Source organism: Apodemus sylvaticus, chromosome 15 (genome assembly GCF_947179515.1).
Source record: "Apodemus sylvaticus chromosome 15, mApoSyl1.1, whole genome shotgun sequence".
Lineage (NCBI taxonomy): Eukaryota > Metazoa > Chordata > Mammalia > Rodentia > Muridae > Apodemus > Apodemus sylvaticus.
This window is the reverse complement of record NC_067486.1, coordinates 8,296,016-8,312,036: the sequence shown is the minus strand read 5'-3', so window position 1 is coordinate 8,312,036 and position 16,021 is coordinate 8,296,016. Positions and strand designations below refer to the sequence as shown.

Below are 16,021 nucleotides of genomic sequence, written 5' to 3'. Positions count from 1 at the left end.
CAGAGATACACCAAAGAGAGACAGCCTTCTGCTAAAAGTCACTCCTCTCTTCACTCCTCTATAGACATACCACATGCATGTTCTACTCACTCAAGCGTCTCTCTCTCTCTCTCTGTCTCTCTGTCTGTCTCTCTCAATGTCTCTCTCTGTCTCTCTCTCCGTCCCCCCATCTGGTAGCCAAGCTCCCTGGGCATTTGGCTCAGAAACACATGTTGGGATGTTTCCTGCAAGGAGCTGAGCTGTCAGGAACTGAGGCATCCTCTAGGAATGAACAGATACACGCCAGGGAGGAAAGTGGACTGTGTACGGCGGGTGCTGCCTCTGACATCAAGTCCGAGGAAAGAGCTCTAATTAAAAGAGTTTAGGGGAAGGAGATACAGCTGCACCCCGCAGGCTGCATAAAACTTCTCTATCAGCTACTCCAGCATCCCCCCTCATTCCCGCCCCCATACTAATACCCCTTTTCTACTTTTCTAAAAAGAGACAGAGAGAGAGAGAGAGAGAGAGAGAGAGAGAGAGAGAGAGAGAGATTTTTACACAAATCTCTTTTCCAGGGTGAGTGTGTGGGTCTCTGGGCAGCAGGGTCGAATCAGCAGCATACCGGCTCAGGAAACTGTGTGGTGAATTGAGCCCTGGGGCTGAAATAACCTACAAATTATTTCCACAATCACAGCTGATGTCCCTTGCTGTAACCTCACCCCGGCACACAGGTTTCTTTCAAATCCGGCCCCTCTGGAGCTGCGTGGCTTACTTAAGTAGATGGCAGAAAATGCCGCCATGGATCCCAAACAACAGTAATTTCCTCCGAAAAGGTTCACTTTGTCCTTTATCCCACATAAGTAGCATAAAAATCCCCCATTAAAAGAAGACAGAGGTTTCCATGAATACGGTCACGTGTTGCCTCAGAAAGCATTTTGTACAATGTGGCTTACTGGGTGAACTCAGCTAGCAATTTTATGGCCATATAGGTCCTTTCAGTGGCAACTCACAGCAGAGGTGAGGACGGGACAAACTGGAGGCTTTGCTGATGGGCAGGTAACGCTCTGACATGCTGGCCACTGACAGGAGTTGGATCAGAACAAGATGGTCACTTCCCTGTCACCCCTGCTCAGGCTCAGAGGTGACACAGGCAGGGTACTCAGACAACAGAAGGGTGAGGGAGGAGAGAGGAGAGAGGGGCTCGACTTAGCTCCACCCTGACATCCACTGTGACCCTGGAGGCCTCCTGCCTTTCCAAGTATCAGGTGCACACGTGGGGTGAACAATCCAATCAATAAAACAATCTACTGAGTCACACACACACACACACACACTTTCAAGACAGCAATAGACTTTAAATCAACCCTGCACCTTTTCTTTAAAGAAGCAAAGCATGAGAGTAATATTGTACTGGCTGCTTTTGTGTGTCAACCTGACACAGGCTGGAGTTATCACAGAGAAAGTTTCCCCCACTATGTCAGTTGTGGAAATGCCTCCATGAGATTCAGCTGTGAGGCATTTTCTCAATTAGTGATCAAGTGGGGAGGGTCTCTTGTGGGTGGTGCCATCCCTGGGCTGGTAGTCTTGGGTTCTATAAGAAAGCAAGGTGAGCAAAGCAGGGGAAGCAAGCCAGTAAGAAACATCCCTCCATGGTCTCTGCATCAGCTCCTGCTTCCTGACCTGCTTGAGTTCCAGTCCTGACTTCCTTTAGTGATGAACAGCAATGTGGAAATGTAAGCTGAATAAACCCTTTCCTCCCCAACTTGCTTCTTGTCATGATGTTTGTGAAGGAATAGAAACCCTGACTAAGACAAATATTAAATTTGGACTGTGAACTCAGGACCTCTTGCATACTCTGCAAACACTCTATTAGCTGAGACTAGTTCACAGACCCTGACTACTGAGTTAGGAAATACTACTACCTTGCTCCCAAGTTAACTTTGCTTTGTATGGTGAATCTCTTGAAATTTCTCGGTTATAACAAACAGAAGCACTAATCAGAAAATCGATATACTCGTATGAGAGTCTGGACAGATGGCTCAGAGGTTAATCGCGCTTGCTGCTAGACGTGGTTTGAGAATGAATATGCCCCCAATAGGTTCATGTCTGCATGCATAGTCCTCACCTAATGAACTGTTTGGAAAGGATTAGGTTTCTTTGGAAGCCTCATAGCCAAGCCAGGCCCAGTGTCTCTATCTCTTGCTGCTGCCTGTAGGTCAGCATATAAACACACACACACACACACACACACACACACACACACACACACGACTGATACAAAATTGCACCATAAGCTACATAACAACAAAGTCATTACAATGACAAAAGAAATTCATCACAGAAGTAGGACAATTCTAAGAATGACAATGGGCTTCTCTTCGAAGCTATGGAGGAGGCAGTGGGATAGCAGTTTCCAATGCTGTAAGGCTGTCAAGTAAAAATATTATACCCAGAAAAACTATCCCTCACCAATGAAGGGCTGGCAAGATGGCTTTCCAATTCGAGGCACTTGCCACCAAGCCTGATGACCTGAGTTTGGTCCTTAGAGCCCATGTGATGGAATAAGAGGACTGACTTCTACAAGCTGTCCTCTGACCTCCACACCCTTCTCCCACTCTACACAAAGAAGCAAATGCAAAACCGACTTGCTACTACTCATGCCCACAAGATTCCCCTCTGTCAACCTGCAAACCATTCTCTTTAAAAAAAAAAAAAAAAAAAAAGATGACTCAGGTCACTCTCAGACAAATATATGTGTTGGCTTGGATGATAAGAGGTATATTTGTTCTGTTTCATAAACAGGCTGATGTGTACATATGGGTGTCAGGAGGCTACCAAGTGTCTACACCTCCTTCCTGCCTTGGGTCGTGACTGCACACTCCAAGATAGCTCACTGAAAGTTGCATTTGTATTCTGTGCATTGAGCTTTCTCTGTGGTCTTCGTCACACTAATGGGATAAGTGAGGGAAGCCTTCCTCGTTAAAAAGCACAAAAAGTTCTTGCAAACTCAAAAGGATTCACTATAAAAGGAAATGTTAACCTTGAAGCGGAGAAGTATTTTCTGTGAAATAATTAACAGGCTTTCAAGAATGCTAGATATAAAAGTTCTGGTAAGCTGAGAAGGAGAAACTATTTAGGGACAACCAGTCCTTTCTGGGATGTAATTATTTTACCTTATGATTAATATTAGCGGAGAACATATTATGATTAAAAAACTTGACAGCTCAAATCACACCTAAATTAAGGAGTGCATGATCCTATTCTGAGTGCTATCCTGGGTTGCTGAAGCAACACAAGAAACCCATCTGCTCACATCAAAAATGGCAAGTTCCTCAAACCCAACCCACGGTTTTCCTTGGGCCTCACGTTCACACCCTTTGCCTGAGGGCTCTCGTTTCTGCAGTTCATCATGGGTATTTATTTTGTGATTTACCACTTCTGTCTTTACCATTATTCTTAAAGGGGAGGGCAGGATACGTGGGCAGGACCGGCAAGCCCCATGTATAAGGGAGGTACCCCACAAACCTGGAAGAGGAAGGCGTCGCCCAGGGAGTTGCTGAGGCAGAAGACAAAGTCTTTCTTGGGGTGCTCAGGCACAGCCTGCACGATGCTGTTCTCCACCCAGACAGCATGCTTGGGGACACTGTTGTGGTCTATCCCAGACCTGCCATCAGTCTCGTAGAAAAAGAGCGTGCAACCTGAGGAAACAGAATGTGATTATTTTGTGGCCTTGGCCAAGGAAAGATGCCTTAGGGACACAGGCATTGGTCATCAGGAAGGGGCTGGACATTGAAGGGTGGGGAACCCAGGAGGTAAAGAAAGCAAGGTGATGGAAAAGTAAAGATCTTGAGTCACTCTAGCTCCCGATGTGGCATTCATGGAATGCCTTCAAGTCCTTAGAGCCCGCTCAGAGTCTGAATGTTTAGTTGTAAGCATCCTTGTCAGTGGATGTGCTCACACACACCTATGGTCTCAGCACTTGGGACAGAGGTAGGTGGGTCTCTGTCAGTTTGAGGTCAGCCTAAGTGGTGACTGTAAACCCAGCTCTACAAATTTCCCCAGGCTAGCACTAACAGAGCATAAAGACAGACACTTCCCTTGGCTCATAACTCCCAAGTGGCCTCCTGTGATACGTAACCAGAAAGTCTAAAAAATGTACTATGGATCCATACCCTTGGTGAAAACAGTTATATTGGATCTGGGGGTTTCCAGGATAAGAAAACAATGCATATTTTTGGTCTCATGTGACCTATAATCTTTTCTTTCTGGAATAAAAATATGTCCTCATGTTTTCTGAAACACGAGGTCATTTTCTGAAGTCTATGAAACTCATACATTGGGAGGCCAGACCCTTGGCCCATCATTAATTCCACCATGGAACAGGTGGACTGCAGCACGAGAAACACTTAGTGAGCTTGCAAGGCAGCCCCTGCACGGCCAGAGCCAGGGCTCACTAGGAGAGCAAACCCTAGTTATTTAACACATGGTCACAGCTGGGCCACAGCTCTGGGCTGGGACAGCGACAGAACTGAACTACAGAACAGCACAACAGCTTCCACTCAGGCTCCCTGTCCACTTCACCCCCCTCCTCAATCCCAGCAAAGACCAAACTGCAAAGCCCTTGGAAGCACGACGCACTTGGTTACGACAGGAATCGGTAAAGAGAAAGCACCCGTGCGGATGCAGAAGGGAGCGGATCGATGGAAAATCACACTGGTTAAAAGGCAATTTCCCCTCCCTCTACCATGCATGTGTACATACGAGCACACACAAACACAGAAGTCCTTAAGAGAGCCAGGGAGGTCGTTTAGAGGGTTTACTTATAGTACTCACAGACGTGTGAACTATGTTCGATGCCCAGAATGCACATAAAGGTGCAGGGAAAAGAGGGGACTCCATGAGGTTCCCTCTGACTGTCCCACAAGTACTGTGCACGAATATATGCACAATAGTAAAAAATAGGGGGGGAGGATATTACTATATATCATTTTAAAGTCTTCTTTATACTTAATTCCTTAAGTATTTTCTATGTCATTATATATTATTTGAAAAATGCCAACTTTTGACAGGACTGTCATTAACTACAATTAAACCATTCACCTATCCAAAATATATATGCATAAATTTAAATATACACTATCAGCTCTCCTGTCTCAATTCTTTTTAAGACTTCAAAATTTCTGAAGAGAATCCAAAGAGGAAGGTCATGTCCCATTCCAGTGTTATTAAAGTGGCTCAAACACTAAAGAAAAAAAAACAAATAACAAAATAATAGGTTCCCAAAGCACCGGGCACACGCCTTTAACCCCAGCACTTAGGAGGCAGAGGCAGATGGATCTCCGTGAGTTTAAGGCCAGACTGGTCTACAGAGTGAGTTCCAAGACAACTATCCAAGAGAGAGCCTGTCTACATTTCAGGTTGCCCTTACTTGGTGCCCACCTTACAGCAACTGGCACGTGATGGTGACTATCGTACATTGGATCAAAGGTATCAGGGCCATGCAGTGCGGTCTTGGTCTCTAAGAAAGATGCTGGGAGGTGAATAGGACCTTCTTCGTGCTCGTGAAGGGCAGTCGAGTCCCAGCCCTTCCTCTCTCTTCCCCTTGCTCTCCAGAAGAGCGTGGAAGCTCTGCCACACACTCTTCCCACTGCTTCACCACGAGCCCAACCAGACACAACTAAAGTCCTTGAAACTGTGAGGCAGAGGACCACACCTTTTCTGTTTGTAAGTTGAGCATCACACAGGTCTTTCCCTCTAATACAAAAGCTGCATGCGTTTTCCACTGCCTTGAGCAGTCCCTGCAAAAGAACTCTCTGGGAAATGCCAGCAGTGCTACTGTTAGGAAATGCAGCTTTCAACAGTCTCTACGATTATTATGAAAGAGCAATCTGTAGGCCTTAACATCAAAGGGGTAACCCATGTACCCCAGGTTAGGAACAGAAGACAAACCCTGAAACGCGCATAGCCTGGACAGTCTAGTCTTCAAATACTTTTAGTCTCACAACTTTGGTTTAAAACAATCTGTAATAGTAGGCAGATGAAACTTGATTTTATTCATTTTTAGCTTGCCCTGGTTTTTAAGACTAACATTTAGAAACAAATCCAAGAACCACACATTCTGGCAAAGGTCCGCTTGCTGCAGCTTCACTTGAACTTGACCTTTAGGTTATTAAGGAGCCAACAGCCTCACTCCAGAGACTGATTCTAGAAGAAGTCTTTGAAAATGGAATCTTTTCTATCCCAGAGTTTCCAGGTGTGGTCCCCTTCTCCAGTAGCCAAGGGGTGCTAAGAAAACAAGAACTTGTCAAGACTCAGATGTGAAGGGTTTGGTGGCTCCTGCCAGGTCCTGTCACTCAGATCTGGGTCACAGGGACAGTATGATGGCTCCTTTCTCTTATGCGGTCCTCAATGCCAACACTACAGTTTCTAGGGTCACTTACAAAGGCACAAATAAAACAGTCACCTCTGCTATGGCCCAAGTAAAAAGAGTTGTCTCATTATTTTTATCCTATGCCAAGAAATGACATTCTCTATGTAGGGTAAGAAGAGGCTCAGATGATATTCAGGGCCTTCTTACGGCTTAAAGCATCCCTCTTCCCATACCCCACACTGAGTCCCTAAGCCCAGGACTTTAGCAACGGGATTGTATTTATAGATATGACCTTTAAAGAGGCAGTTCAGGTAAAGGACTGTCGTAATAAGTGCCCCTTATCAGATGGACATTGGATGGTCATTACAGAAGGAGGAACACATGCTTGAGACCCAAAGACGACAGTGACCACCACAGCAAGGTTGAGGTCTCAAAGAAGGCAGCCCGGCCATGTGACCTCAGACTGACAGCTGTGAAGAAAGAAGGTTCTGTTGTTTGAGAAGTCCAGTGCGTGGTCCTGTGTTATGGTGGTCCAAGCACGCTGACACGAGGACTATCATGTAACTTCATGATTCATTAAGTAGGAAGCACAACTCAGCAGGGACAACTGGGATGTAGGTGTGTGTGTAGATGTCGGTGGTCTTCATATCAGGTCTTAGTGTTCAGCAGCAATTACTAACGTGAATGAAGGGGGCACTTTCCTCCAATGGGGAAAAATCTGCACCTTTCAGGGAAACGTGCTAAGACTGAGGGGGATGAAATAGCCATCTAGCAAGGAATCTCCTTGAAACTCAGCAAGTAAATGAATAGATCGAATCTCCTGAAGTCCCTGAAACTGGCCAGATACACTGGGCTCTTTGCTCCCCAAACTCATAAACAGCAAACATTGAGACAAGCAGTTACCTGAAGAGGCAGGGACTGGCAGGACTGCCTGACGAGGCCCAGGGCAACGAAGCTACCTGGAAGAGATCCTCCCCAGCCTGGTGAACTCCTTCCACGCTGTGCGGCAAGAGCGCTGGCTTTCATGAGCTTACAGCCATGCTGGGGTAAGCTGTTGGTGATCCATCTGTCTTTGAGTAACCCCTCCCCCACAGCCTGGTAAATAACCCCAATAAACTCAAGCTGGGCTGTGGTGATATCCTTGCTTTGGTCTGTTGTCAATTTCCTATCAGGAACAAGTAGGTATCTGTTGATGCCTCCTGGGAATAGTTACCTAATAGAAGCGGACCTAGAAGAACGAAGGGTGTGTACCTACTCGGGGTGGGGCTGGAGGAGGAGACGATTCTTCTCCAGCTCATCCGTCACAGCAGAACAGCTGGCATGGCAGGGGCCTCCAGAGGCAACCCCATGGCACTGCTCCAAATGAGGCTAAGGCAGGTGGTGAGTGAGAAAGGCCAGAAACAGCTTCCCAAAGTATCCCCATAGGACAAACATCTGTGTTTTATAAGCCTGATACCACACCGCATGAACAATAAGACTCAAGAGTAGTCGAACAACAAAACAGACGATCCGTCCAGGCCCCCCGGTGACTTTACAGTACAGGGTGGGTCCCCCTAGGTTTGCAGTTGACCTTGTCATTGCGGGGGCAATGCAATCTACAGCCTACCTAGCTACATTGGGTCCTATTTCAGCAGGCATCAAAACAAAAGACAGACAAAACAGCCAGTTAGCACCAGGAACGGGGGGTCACGCATGCCCTGACTGTCCTCCGGGACTGTCGGGCACACACTACGCAGGTATACTTACACCAGCCTCACTGAGCAGAGCGCAGTGCAGGCCCAGGCCTCTACTGTGGGAGGTCCCCACTGGAGCATTACATGCTCAGCCCTGGCTTCTGTCTCCTGTGTGCTTCCCATCTGACCCATCCCCCTCGACTGAGATTTCCAAATCTCAAATCTAGCTTTGTAACAGAACCGTGACACGTATTTAAGAAATGGTTTTCTTTCTAGGATGTGGTGTCCACAAACATATTTCTAAGTCTCCGGATCCGCACGGGCTGGGCAGACACAGCCCTCGTCAGGAAAGCATGCCCAATGGCAACAACCTGTAAGCCCATGCTTCTCTGAGAAGCAAGCGTGTTGCTAGCCAGGTCTGCTGCACATACCATGTCTGCTGTGCGCACAGCCAAAGGTCCCCCAATAAACACGGCTGGACTATAAAACAGTGACTTCTTCAGAATGAATGATGACGTAGACATGCTGTTTGCATTGGGATGAAGCCTGTAAAGTTAGTGATGTTCTACCATTTAAAAGCCATCGGCCGTGTCATTGGATTAAAGTTAAGGACTCCCCCCTCGACAATAGTCACTGTGTTAGATATAAGCTTGAAAAGGTGCAAACAAAATTTTAGAGGGGAACATGGGCTTCGACACTGTCCTTTAGTCTAGGAGAAAACTGGATGTGACATGTTCCCCTCACTGAACTATTACACTGGTGGCTTTAAAATGTCAACTTGCCACAACTTAAGTCCCCGGGGGAGAGAGTCCCAGTTGTCTAAGTGTCTTTACTGGGGTAGTCTATGAGTATATAGAAAGACCTAGCCCACTGTGGGCAATACTATTCCCTAGGCCAGAGGGTCATGAACTGTATAGGAGAGGGAAAGCTAGCGGAGAGCAAGCCAACGCAGGCAGAATGAGCACATTCATTACCCTTGGCTTTTGACCATCACTGTGATGTGACTACGCACTTGGGTTCCTGCCTTAACTTCCCCAAAACAATGCACTTGGAACTTGGAATAGCTTGGAATAGTCGAAGGAACAGCAACAGAAATGAAACCAAGACGGCCGTGAAGCCCAGAAGACAGGGAGACACGTTGCAGGGCTGGGTAACAAGCCGAGGGAGCTACTGAATCAGAGACAGAAATCTCACTCAGACGAGCAACTCTGGAGCCTCCCTGCAACGTCATACACAGTTACAGCCAGCAATACCATAGCATATATTTAAAAGTTTGTTAATTAGCCAGGTTTGATGGCTATCCCTGAGGCTGAGGCAGGATGATTACAAACTCCAGTCCAGCCGGGGCAATTTGGTACCTCAAAACAAGTATAAACATACAAAGAGCTATGGGGATGTAAGGCAGGGCTGGGGTGCTTATATAACATGTAACATGCAACATGTGAGAGGCCCTGAGTACAATTCCCAGTACTGAACAGAAACCAAATCCCAAACCAGATCTTTCAGTTCTACGGTGGTGGCCTTTACCTTCACCCCAAGACTTGACTTTTAAAAAAATGCATATCTAATGTTGTGTTTCTACCGTGGTAGGCTATGTTCTGAATATACAATTATGAAATGTCACATAACAAAAGGCCATTATGTGAGTCCCTGTGGAATGCACCCGTTGGCACTCCCAGCATGCATCTGGGCTCACCTCCCTTACCTTTCAGGGACACCCAGTAGTGCTTCCACTTCCTCCGGGTAGCCGACTCCACCTTCTTATTCTTCTTGTGTACCAGGAAGTTCTTGACTGCCAGCGCGCCAGCCTTCCGCACAGTGCCCTGCGCAGCCGTCAGCAGGATGTCCGACTGGCCCGGGGAGCTGAGGGTTCCGCTGCTCTGTTCGTCGCTGTGCGCGGAGCCAGCCTCCTCCAGGCTCTCGCTGTTGGTGGTGCTCATCTCCAGTTCCCGCCTGAAGTTCTCGTACACCCCCTGGCGTGCAGCATCCCCTGTCGAACTGCTGCCGCTGTCGCTGCCCACAAAGGCTCGGCCTGTGGGGGGCGAGTAGCTCGAGTTGGTGGCATTAGATCTCCTGGACAGGAGGTCCGTGTCGGTGGTGGCCCCTTCGATCCCACTGTCTGCAAACTCGCTGCCCTCGCCTGTGTTAACATCCTTGGAAACAGAGAGGGAGAGAGAAGCAGACATGCATCACGTTCGGAGGGAACCTGAGAGCACCTGGTCCAGCCTGGGGCTCTGCGTGGAAGGCTCGCACCCAGCTCCAAAGACGATGGACTGATCCCTCAAGCCAATGCACCGAGGAGTGACTCAGGGAAACAAACCTTCAACCAACCACCCGCCGTGCAGCCTTAATGATCCTGAATGTTCAAGAAATATAAAAGGCGCAGGGAACACTTCAAAGAACTTATCATTTATCTGACTCAATTAGCTAATTGGCAAACTAGCTATTGAGAAGCTTGCAGGACCCTGCTGTGGGAGCTCGGAACCCTCAGCCACCTCAGCTGGCCCTGAACTCCGGGAAATTCAGCAGGCAGATTAGTTAGCTGTTCCGGAGGTTGGGGTTACAATGCATGACTAGATCTTTACAGCTGATACTTAAAAATAAAACAAAAGGGCTTGCTTGTGGGTCTCTTTTATAACAGGGTGACTAAATAGATTGCTGGTGCACCCACACACCCAGCAAGGCCCCGTACCCCAAGAGCAGGCAAGAGTCCTTGTGCCCTAATGAGCTGGCTCCCCCACAGCAGCTCTCCTTCTGCCTGTGGGCCCCAGCTCCAGCGCGCCTCTCCAATCACTCTGCCCTTTCAAAGGCGGGCGGGATGTAAGAGCCTTGAGTAGGCACCTCACTGCCTTGGGCTGAGTGACAGAACAGGGCAACTGCCAAGACGCAGGAGCATCGATTCCCAGTGCCAAGGGGTTTGCAACTGCCAGAGCTGACCCTGGACTCCAGCTGAATGTTTCCGGGTCACAGAGGTAGGTCCTTAAACTGGAGCCTCGATTACTCTGACATGCTATGGGGATTTCCATAAACAATAATTAAATGATGGTAGCAATCAACGGAAGGTGATGATGGCAGTACGGGACAGGCTGACTTCTCTCAAAGGAAGGCAACAGGAACACGAGTGTGGCATAACAAGAAAGGCAAAGCAGTGCACAGGTTGGTAGTTTGGCCATTCAGGGGACCCTTATTCTCATGAATAACTAAATGATGGTTGAAACATGTAAACACTAAATGTATACTCTGAATTGTCATAAAAATGACTACTCTGAGCTTAAACCTATGCTGGAAGAGGGTAGGCTGGGCTGAGTCATAGCACGGCTGAGACTGTCCTACACCAGGCCCAGAGCTGCTGTCTCTATCTCAGTCCATATGAGCCAGTGGTTTACAGTTCAGATATTGCAAAAAAACCGTAGGAGAATAATGACATGAAGTTCAGGAAACCCAGGTCAGAGGCAGCAGCTGTACGTGAGCGGCTACCAAGTATCACCTCCTTTCCACATGGAGTTTAGATCCCTGATAGTTGCAAGGGCTTATGGGAGACAAAGAAATCACAGATGCGACTCGATCTGTGTTTACATGCAGTTTATTCTCCAAGGGTTTGAGAGTTGGAAGCTTGGTCCCTAAAACAACAAAGTGGGGGGGGGGTGGTAGAGCCTTTAGAGATGGAGTGCCCCCTGCCCCAGAAACAAAGAACAAACAAAGAGGTGGGGCCTCGTGGGAGGTATTTAGGTCATTGGGGGTTAAGAGGTATTTAGGTCATGGGGGCAGGGGGTAGGAGATATTAGGTCATGGGGGGTGTCTCACCCTTGGGAAACACCAATGCTGGTCTGAAATGATTGCTGCCAGGTGAACTGCAAGAAAAGAGGTCCTGGTCCCTCCATCTCTCCTTATTTCACTGTGTAACCTCTCCCTCCCCCTGCCCCTCCTTCTTCCTCCCCCTCTCTCTCCCCTTCCCCTCCCTGCCTCTTCAATTGACTCACAGTGTGATCTATATGTAAAAGAGACCTCAACAAAGCCAATATATGCTGGAACTAAGCCCTCCACCCCCAAGACTAAGCTAAATAGACATCTTTTCTTTACAAATTAACCAGCCTCGGGCACTTCATTCTAACAGTGAAAAACAGACCAACCTCCCCTATGCCTCCTAGCCTATCCCTTAGTTTTATGTTCCTTGGCTTAATAACAGCCTCGATAGTCACACAGAGCCCAGATTCAGTTAGTAAAACAATCTACTACACAAACAAAAAGCACTGCTAACAACCCACATTTCTCTCTGGCAGGGACATTCACCCTGGTGTCCTGGTGGATGTAAGACAATAAAGGGAACCTGACAATTTTGGATAAGCAGAAGCCCTGGAGGATAAGAAATCTGTGAACTTCTTAAATTTGATTCTGTAGGTCTCAGTCCTCTGAAGAAGGCTGGCTCTGTATACTAATCGCTTTTTCCTGCTGTTGTGATACAGAATCAAGGCATCATACAGAAGAAGGCATTTCTGTGGGCTTATGGTTGCAGAGAGATGAGATGCCCTCAAGTCCGGAAGCATGGCAGTAAGAGGCAGGCACAGTGGCCGAACCAGAAGCTAAGAGTTCACGTCTTAAACCACAAGCAGGAAGCCAAGAGAAGGCACCTGAAATGCTCTCTACTGTTTACCCAAGGCAAGACACCTAACAGGCAGAAAGAAGGAAAGGGCTTTCCAACAGCTCCAACAACCTTCCTTTTTTAAAAAAAAAAAAAAAAAATTGTTTGGTCTTCATGAACCAGGATTTCTCTGTGTAGCCCTGGCTATCCTGGAACAGAACTCACTCTGTAGACCAGGCTAACCTCAAACTCAGTGATCTGCCTACCTCGACCTCCTGAGTGTGGAGATTAAAGGTGTCCACCACCATGACAGTCTCAGAATGGCTTTTTAAACTCTTGCAGTGACAAGATTTGCTTGCTCCAAGACCACACCTCTTAAATCTCAGACAGCTACACTAACTGTGGACAACAATGTATTCAAATACCTGAGGCTGTGGGGGAGAATTCACTCAAACCACCACAGTATGGTGTATGAAGGAACCAGCTATACCCACTCTGAGAAGCCACATGGCTACAGCCTCCACAGGACTCAGGACACAGAAGACAAGAGACAACCTCAAACATCTTAGAAGGAGCCTTAAAAACCATATTCTTTGTTCAGATATGTGCATACCAGGGCTCAGAAAGTCCTAAGTCTGGTCAGCGGCAGAGGCAGATGGGAGGTTTGAACCTGTGCTCCAAGAACCTTTCCTGCTAAGAAAGCTGCGGGTCAGCATGGGACCGGATTTTTGCCTGCGTTATTCACTGCCATCCTTCCACACTTTAACAGGATGTCTGGGAAAAAGCTATATATAATTATTTGTTTTAACCTGCCCAAGCCAACCGCAGAGGGGCGAGCTATACAAAGATGGCAGGGCACAGAGGGAAAGAGCTGGCTGGCCGGCTCTTGACAGCCATCTTTTACAGTCTACCACATGCCCACATAAGCCAGGAGTTAGGGTCTCCGCGGACACTCACCTCTACGTCACACCTGAACATCTACGTGTTCATGCCAGCTGAAGCTGTAAACCTGCAACGGCACAGGCTGTGTGGGTTCAGCTCTGAGATGGTCACCAAACAACTGAGGAGATGGCTCCAGGTAGGAAGTCTGTGGTGACTGCTGAGTGCATGTAGGCCCCGGCTCAGCTCACATACTTTCACGGCACGCGGCTGGGGAGTGTCCCTGGATCTGCCCAAGACATACCACCTCATCCTAGAAGTAGGTAATTGGGCTGAGCAGTGCGCATTCCCCCCACGTGTGACATAACCCATTGGGAAATAGATGTCAGCTGCCCAGACATCTCCAACCTCTATTTAGTCGTGAAGCCGGGGCTCTCCAGGATACCCTGAAGGCAATCCTCTAGCACAGGAGATAATGGGTTAACCCAGTCAGAGACACTGCTCGGTATGCTTCTCTCTGTGACACACATGTTCACTGGTCATTGTTTTTTGGAAGGGCTCCTTCTGCCTTTCTCAGGCTCTAGGTAGTTCACACCTGAGAAAGCCAATTCTCCCCACAAGGAGAAGTTCCCAGCAACCTCCGGGCTCTTCCAAGCAGCAAGCAGGAGTGAGGACAGACTCAGGGAAGTAATGGCCTGGAGCAAGCAGTCTGTATCACATGCAGTGATCCTCCCAGCAGTCTCTTCCACCCTACTTAGTCAGATGCTAAATTTTAAATCCAAAATTCAGAGTAGGGCTGGGGAGTTGGCTCAGAGGTTAAAGTGCTTGCCGTGGAAGCTTGAGGATCAGGGTTCAAGACCCACCAACCTTCGTAAATGCCAAGTGGGAGGAGTGCTCACTAGGAATACCAGACACAGACACACACACACACACACACACACACACACACACACACACGTGAGGTAAATAAAAAGCAAGGGAGGGAGGATGAAGAGAGGAAGGGAGGAAAGATTCACAAGGAGATCTGGGGCTGTGTCTCAGTGCCAGGGGGCTAGCCTTAACACTTGTGCTGTGTCTCAGTGCCAGGGGGCTAGCCTTAACACTTGTGCTGTGGCTCAGTGCCAGAGGGCTAGCCTTAACACTTGTGCTGTAGCTCAGTGTCAGAGGGCTAGCCTTAACACTTGTGCTGTGGCTCAGTGCCAGAGGGCTAGCCTTAACACTTGTGCTGTGCCTCAGTGCCAGAGGGCTAGCCTTAACACTTGTGCTGTAGTTCAGTGCCAGAGGGCTAGCCTTAACACTTGTGCTGTAGTTCAGTGCCAGGGGGCTAGCCTTAACACTTGTGCTGTAGTTCAGTACCAGGGGGCTAGCCTTAACACTTGTGCTGTGGCTAAATGCCAGAGGGCTAGCCTTAACACTTGTGCTGTAGCTCAGTGCCAGGGGGCTAGCCTTAACACTTGTGCTGTGCCTCAGTGCCAGGGGGCTAGCCTTAACACTTGTGAGGGAGGCCCTGGGATTCTAGCACCAGAGAGGAAGAGGTAATAGGGGAGACCCTAGCCAGATGAAAAATAACACCCCAAACAGCATTCAGCAAATCAGCAGAGTCAGCTGTCTCTAGAAACACCGCATTGAAGAGATCTCCAATCACGAGCCACAGGCAGAGGACAGGGATATTCTTAAACCTCACTCTCCCGAGACAGAGCCCCAAATCCCCAGATCCCCAGATCTCTGGATCCAGGCATCCAGATTCTCAGCATGCCTGAGCTCTGAGTTTCCACTCTCCTGGCAACTTCCAAAACAAGTAAGTGTGCTTCCTTCCCTACTTCATGCGCAAGAATCCAGCTATAGTTTAAGTTATGCAGCAGCCGCCAGGCAAGGGTACTATTGGGCTACCTAAGCTGGGCAGTGATGCTTAAATCAGTTCTGTACTGAAATTTCTTTTTCTTTTTCTTTTTTTTTTTTTTTAATTTTTCGAAACAGGATTTCTCTGAGTAGTCCTAGCTGTCCTGGAACTCACTCTGTAGACCAGGCTGGCCTCGAACTCAGAAATCCACCTGCCTCTGCCTCCTAAGTGCTGGGACTACAGGTGTGCGCCACCACACCCGGCCTCTGAAATTTCAAGAGACAAGAAAAGCCTGTTTCCACTCTCTTAAAAACCAGGTTGCCAATACTTAGACTATGTACTGAGGATGCTTTGTAGCAAGGCTCTGGGTCTTTCTCCCGGGAATTTAAAAAAGGCTTCAAGGGACAGTTCCCTGAGCTGGTCTGCAGGACCAGTTTTGGAAAGCAAATTAGCTTCAGAAACTGTTTTTCTTGGTCCCTTTAATTTCCCTGATGGATCTGGCGTAGTTCAAATACACTTGTCCAGAGAAACTATATCCATACTAGGAGGGTTCACGGGGTTTCAGTAGTGCTGGCCTATGGAAGCTTTGAGACAAAAGCTCTTGTTCCCACTATGATTTTTACCCTTCCTTAGTCCTAAACATAAGAGCTTCCCTATCACATACTGCACATCAAAACACACACACTCACACACACACAGGC

At 47.9% G+C, this 16,021-nt stretch overlaps 1 protein-coding gene across 15 annotated transcripts in view; it reads right to left on the bottom strand.

Annotated features, from left to right (window-relative positions):
* Tiam1 (TIAM Rac1 associated GEF 1) overlaps positions 1 to 16,021 on the bottom strand; it is a 344,338-nt gene that overhangs the window by 96,689 nt on the left and 231,628 nt on the right. For all 15 annotated transcript variants that reach the window (XM_052157908.1, XM_052157899.1, XM_052157895.1 and 12 more), the window contains 2 exons: positions 9,728 to 10,175; positions 3,505 to 3,677 (listed from right to left, as the gene is read on the bottom strand). In XM_052157908.1, coding sequence (XP_052013868.1) covers positions 3,505 to 3,677; positions 9,728 to 10,175 — 621 coding nt within the window. The remainder of the gene's footprint in view (positions 1 to 3,504; positions 3,678 to 9,727; positions 10,176 to 16,021) is intronic.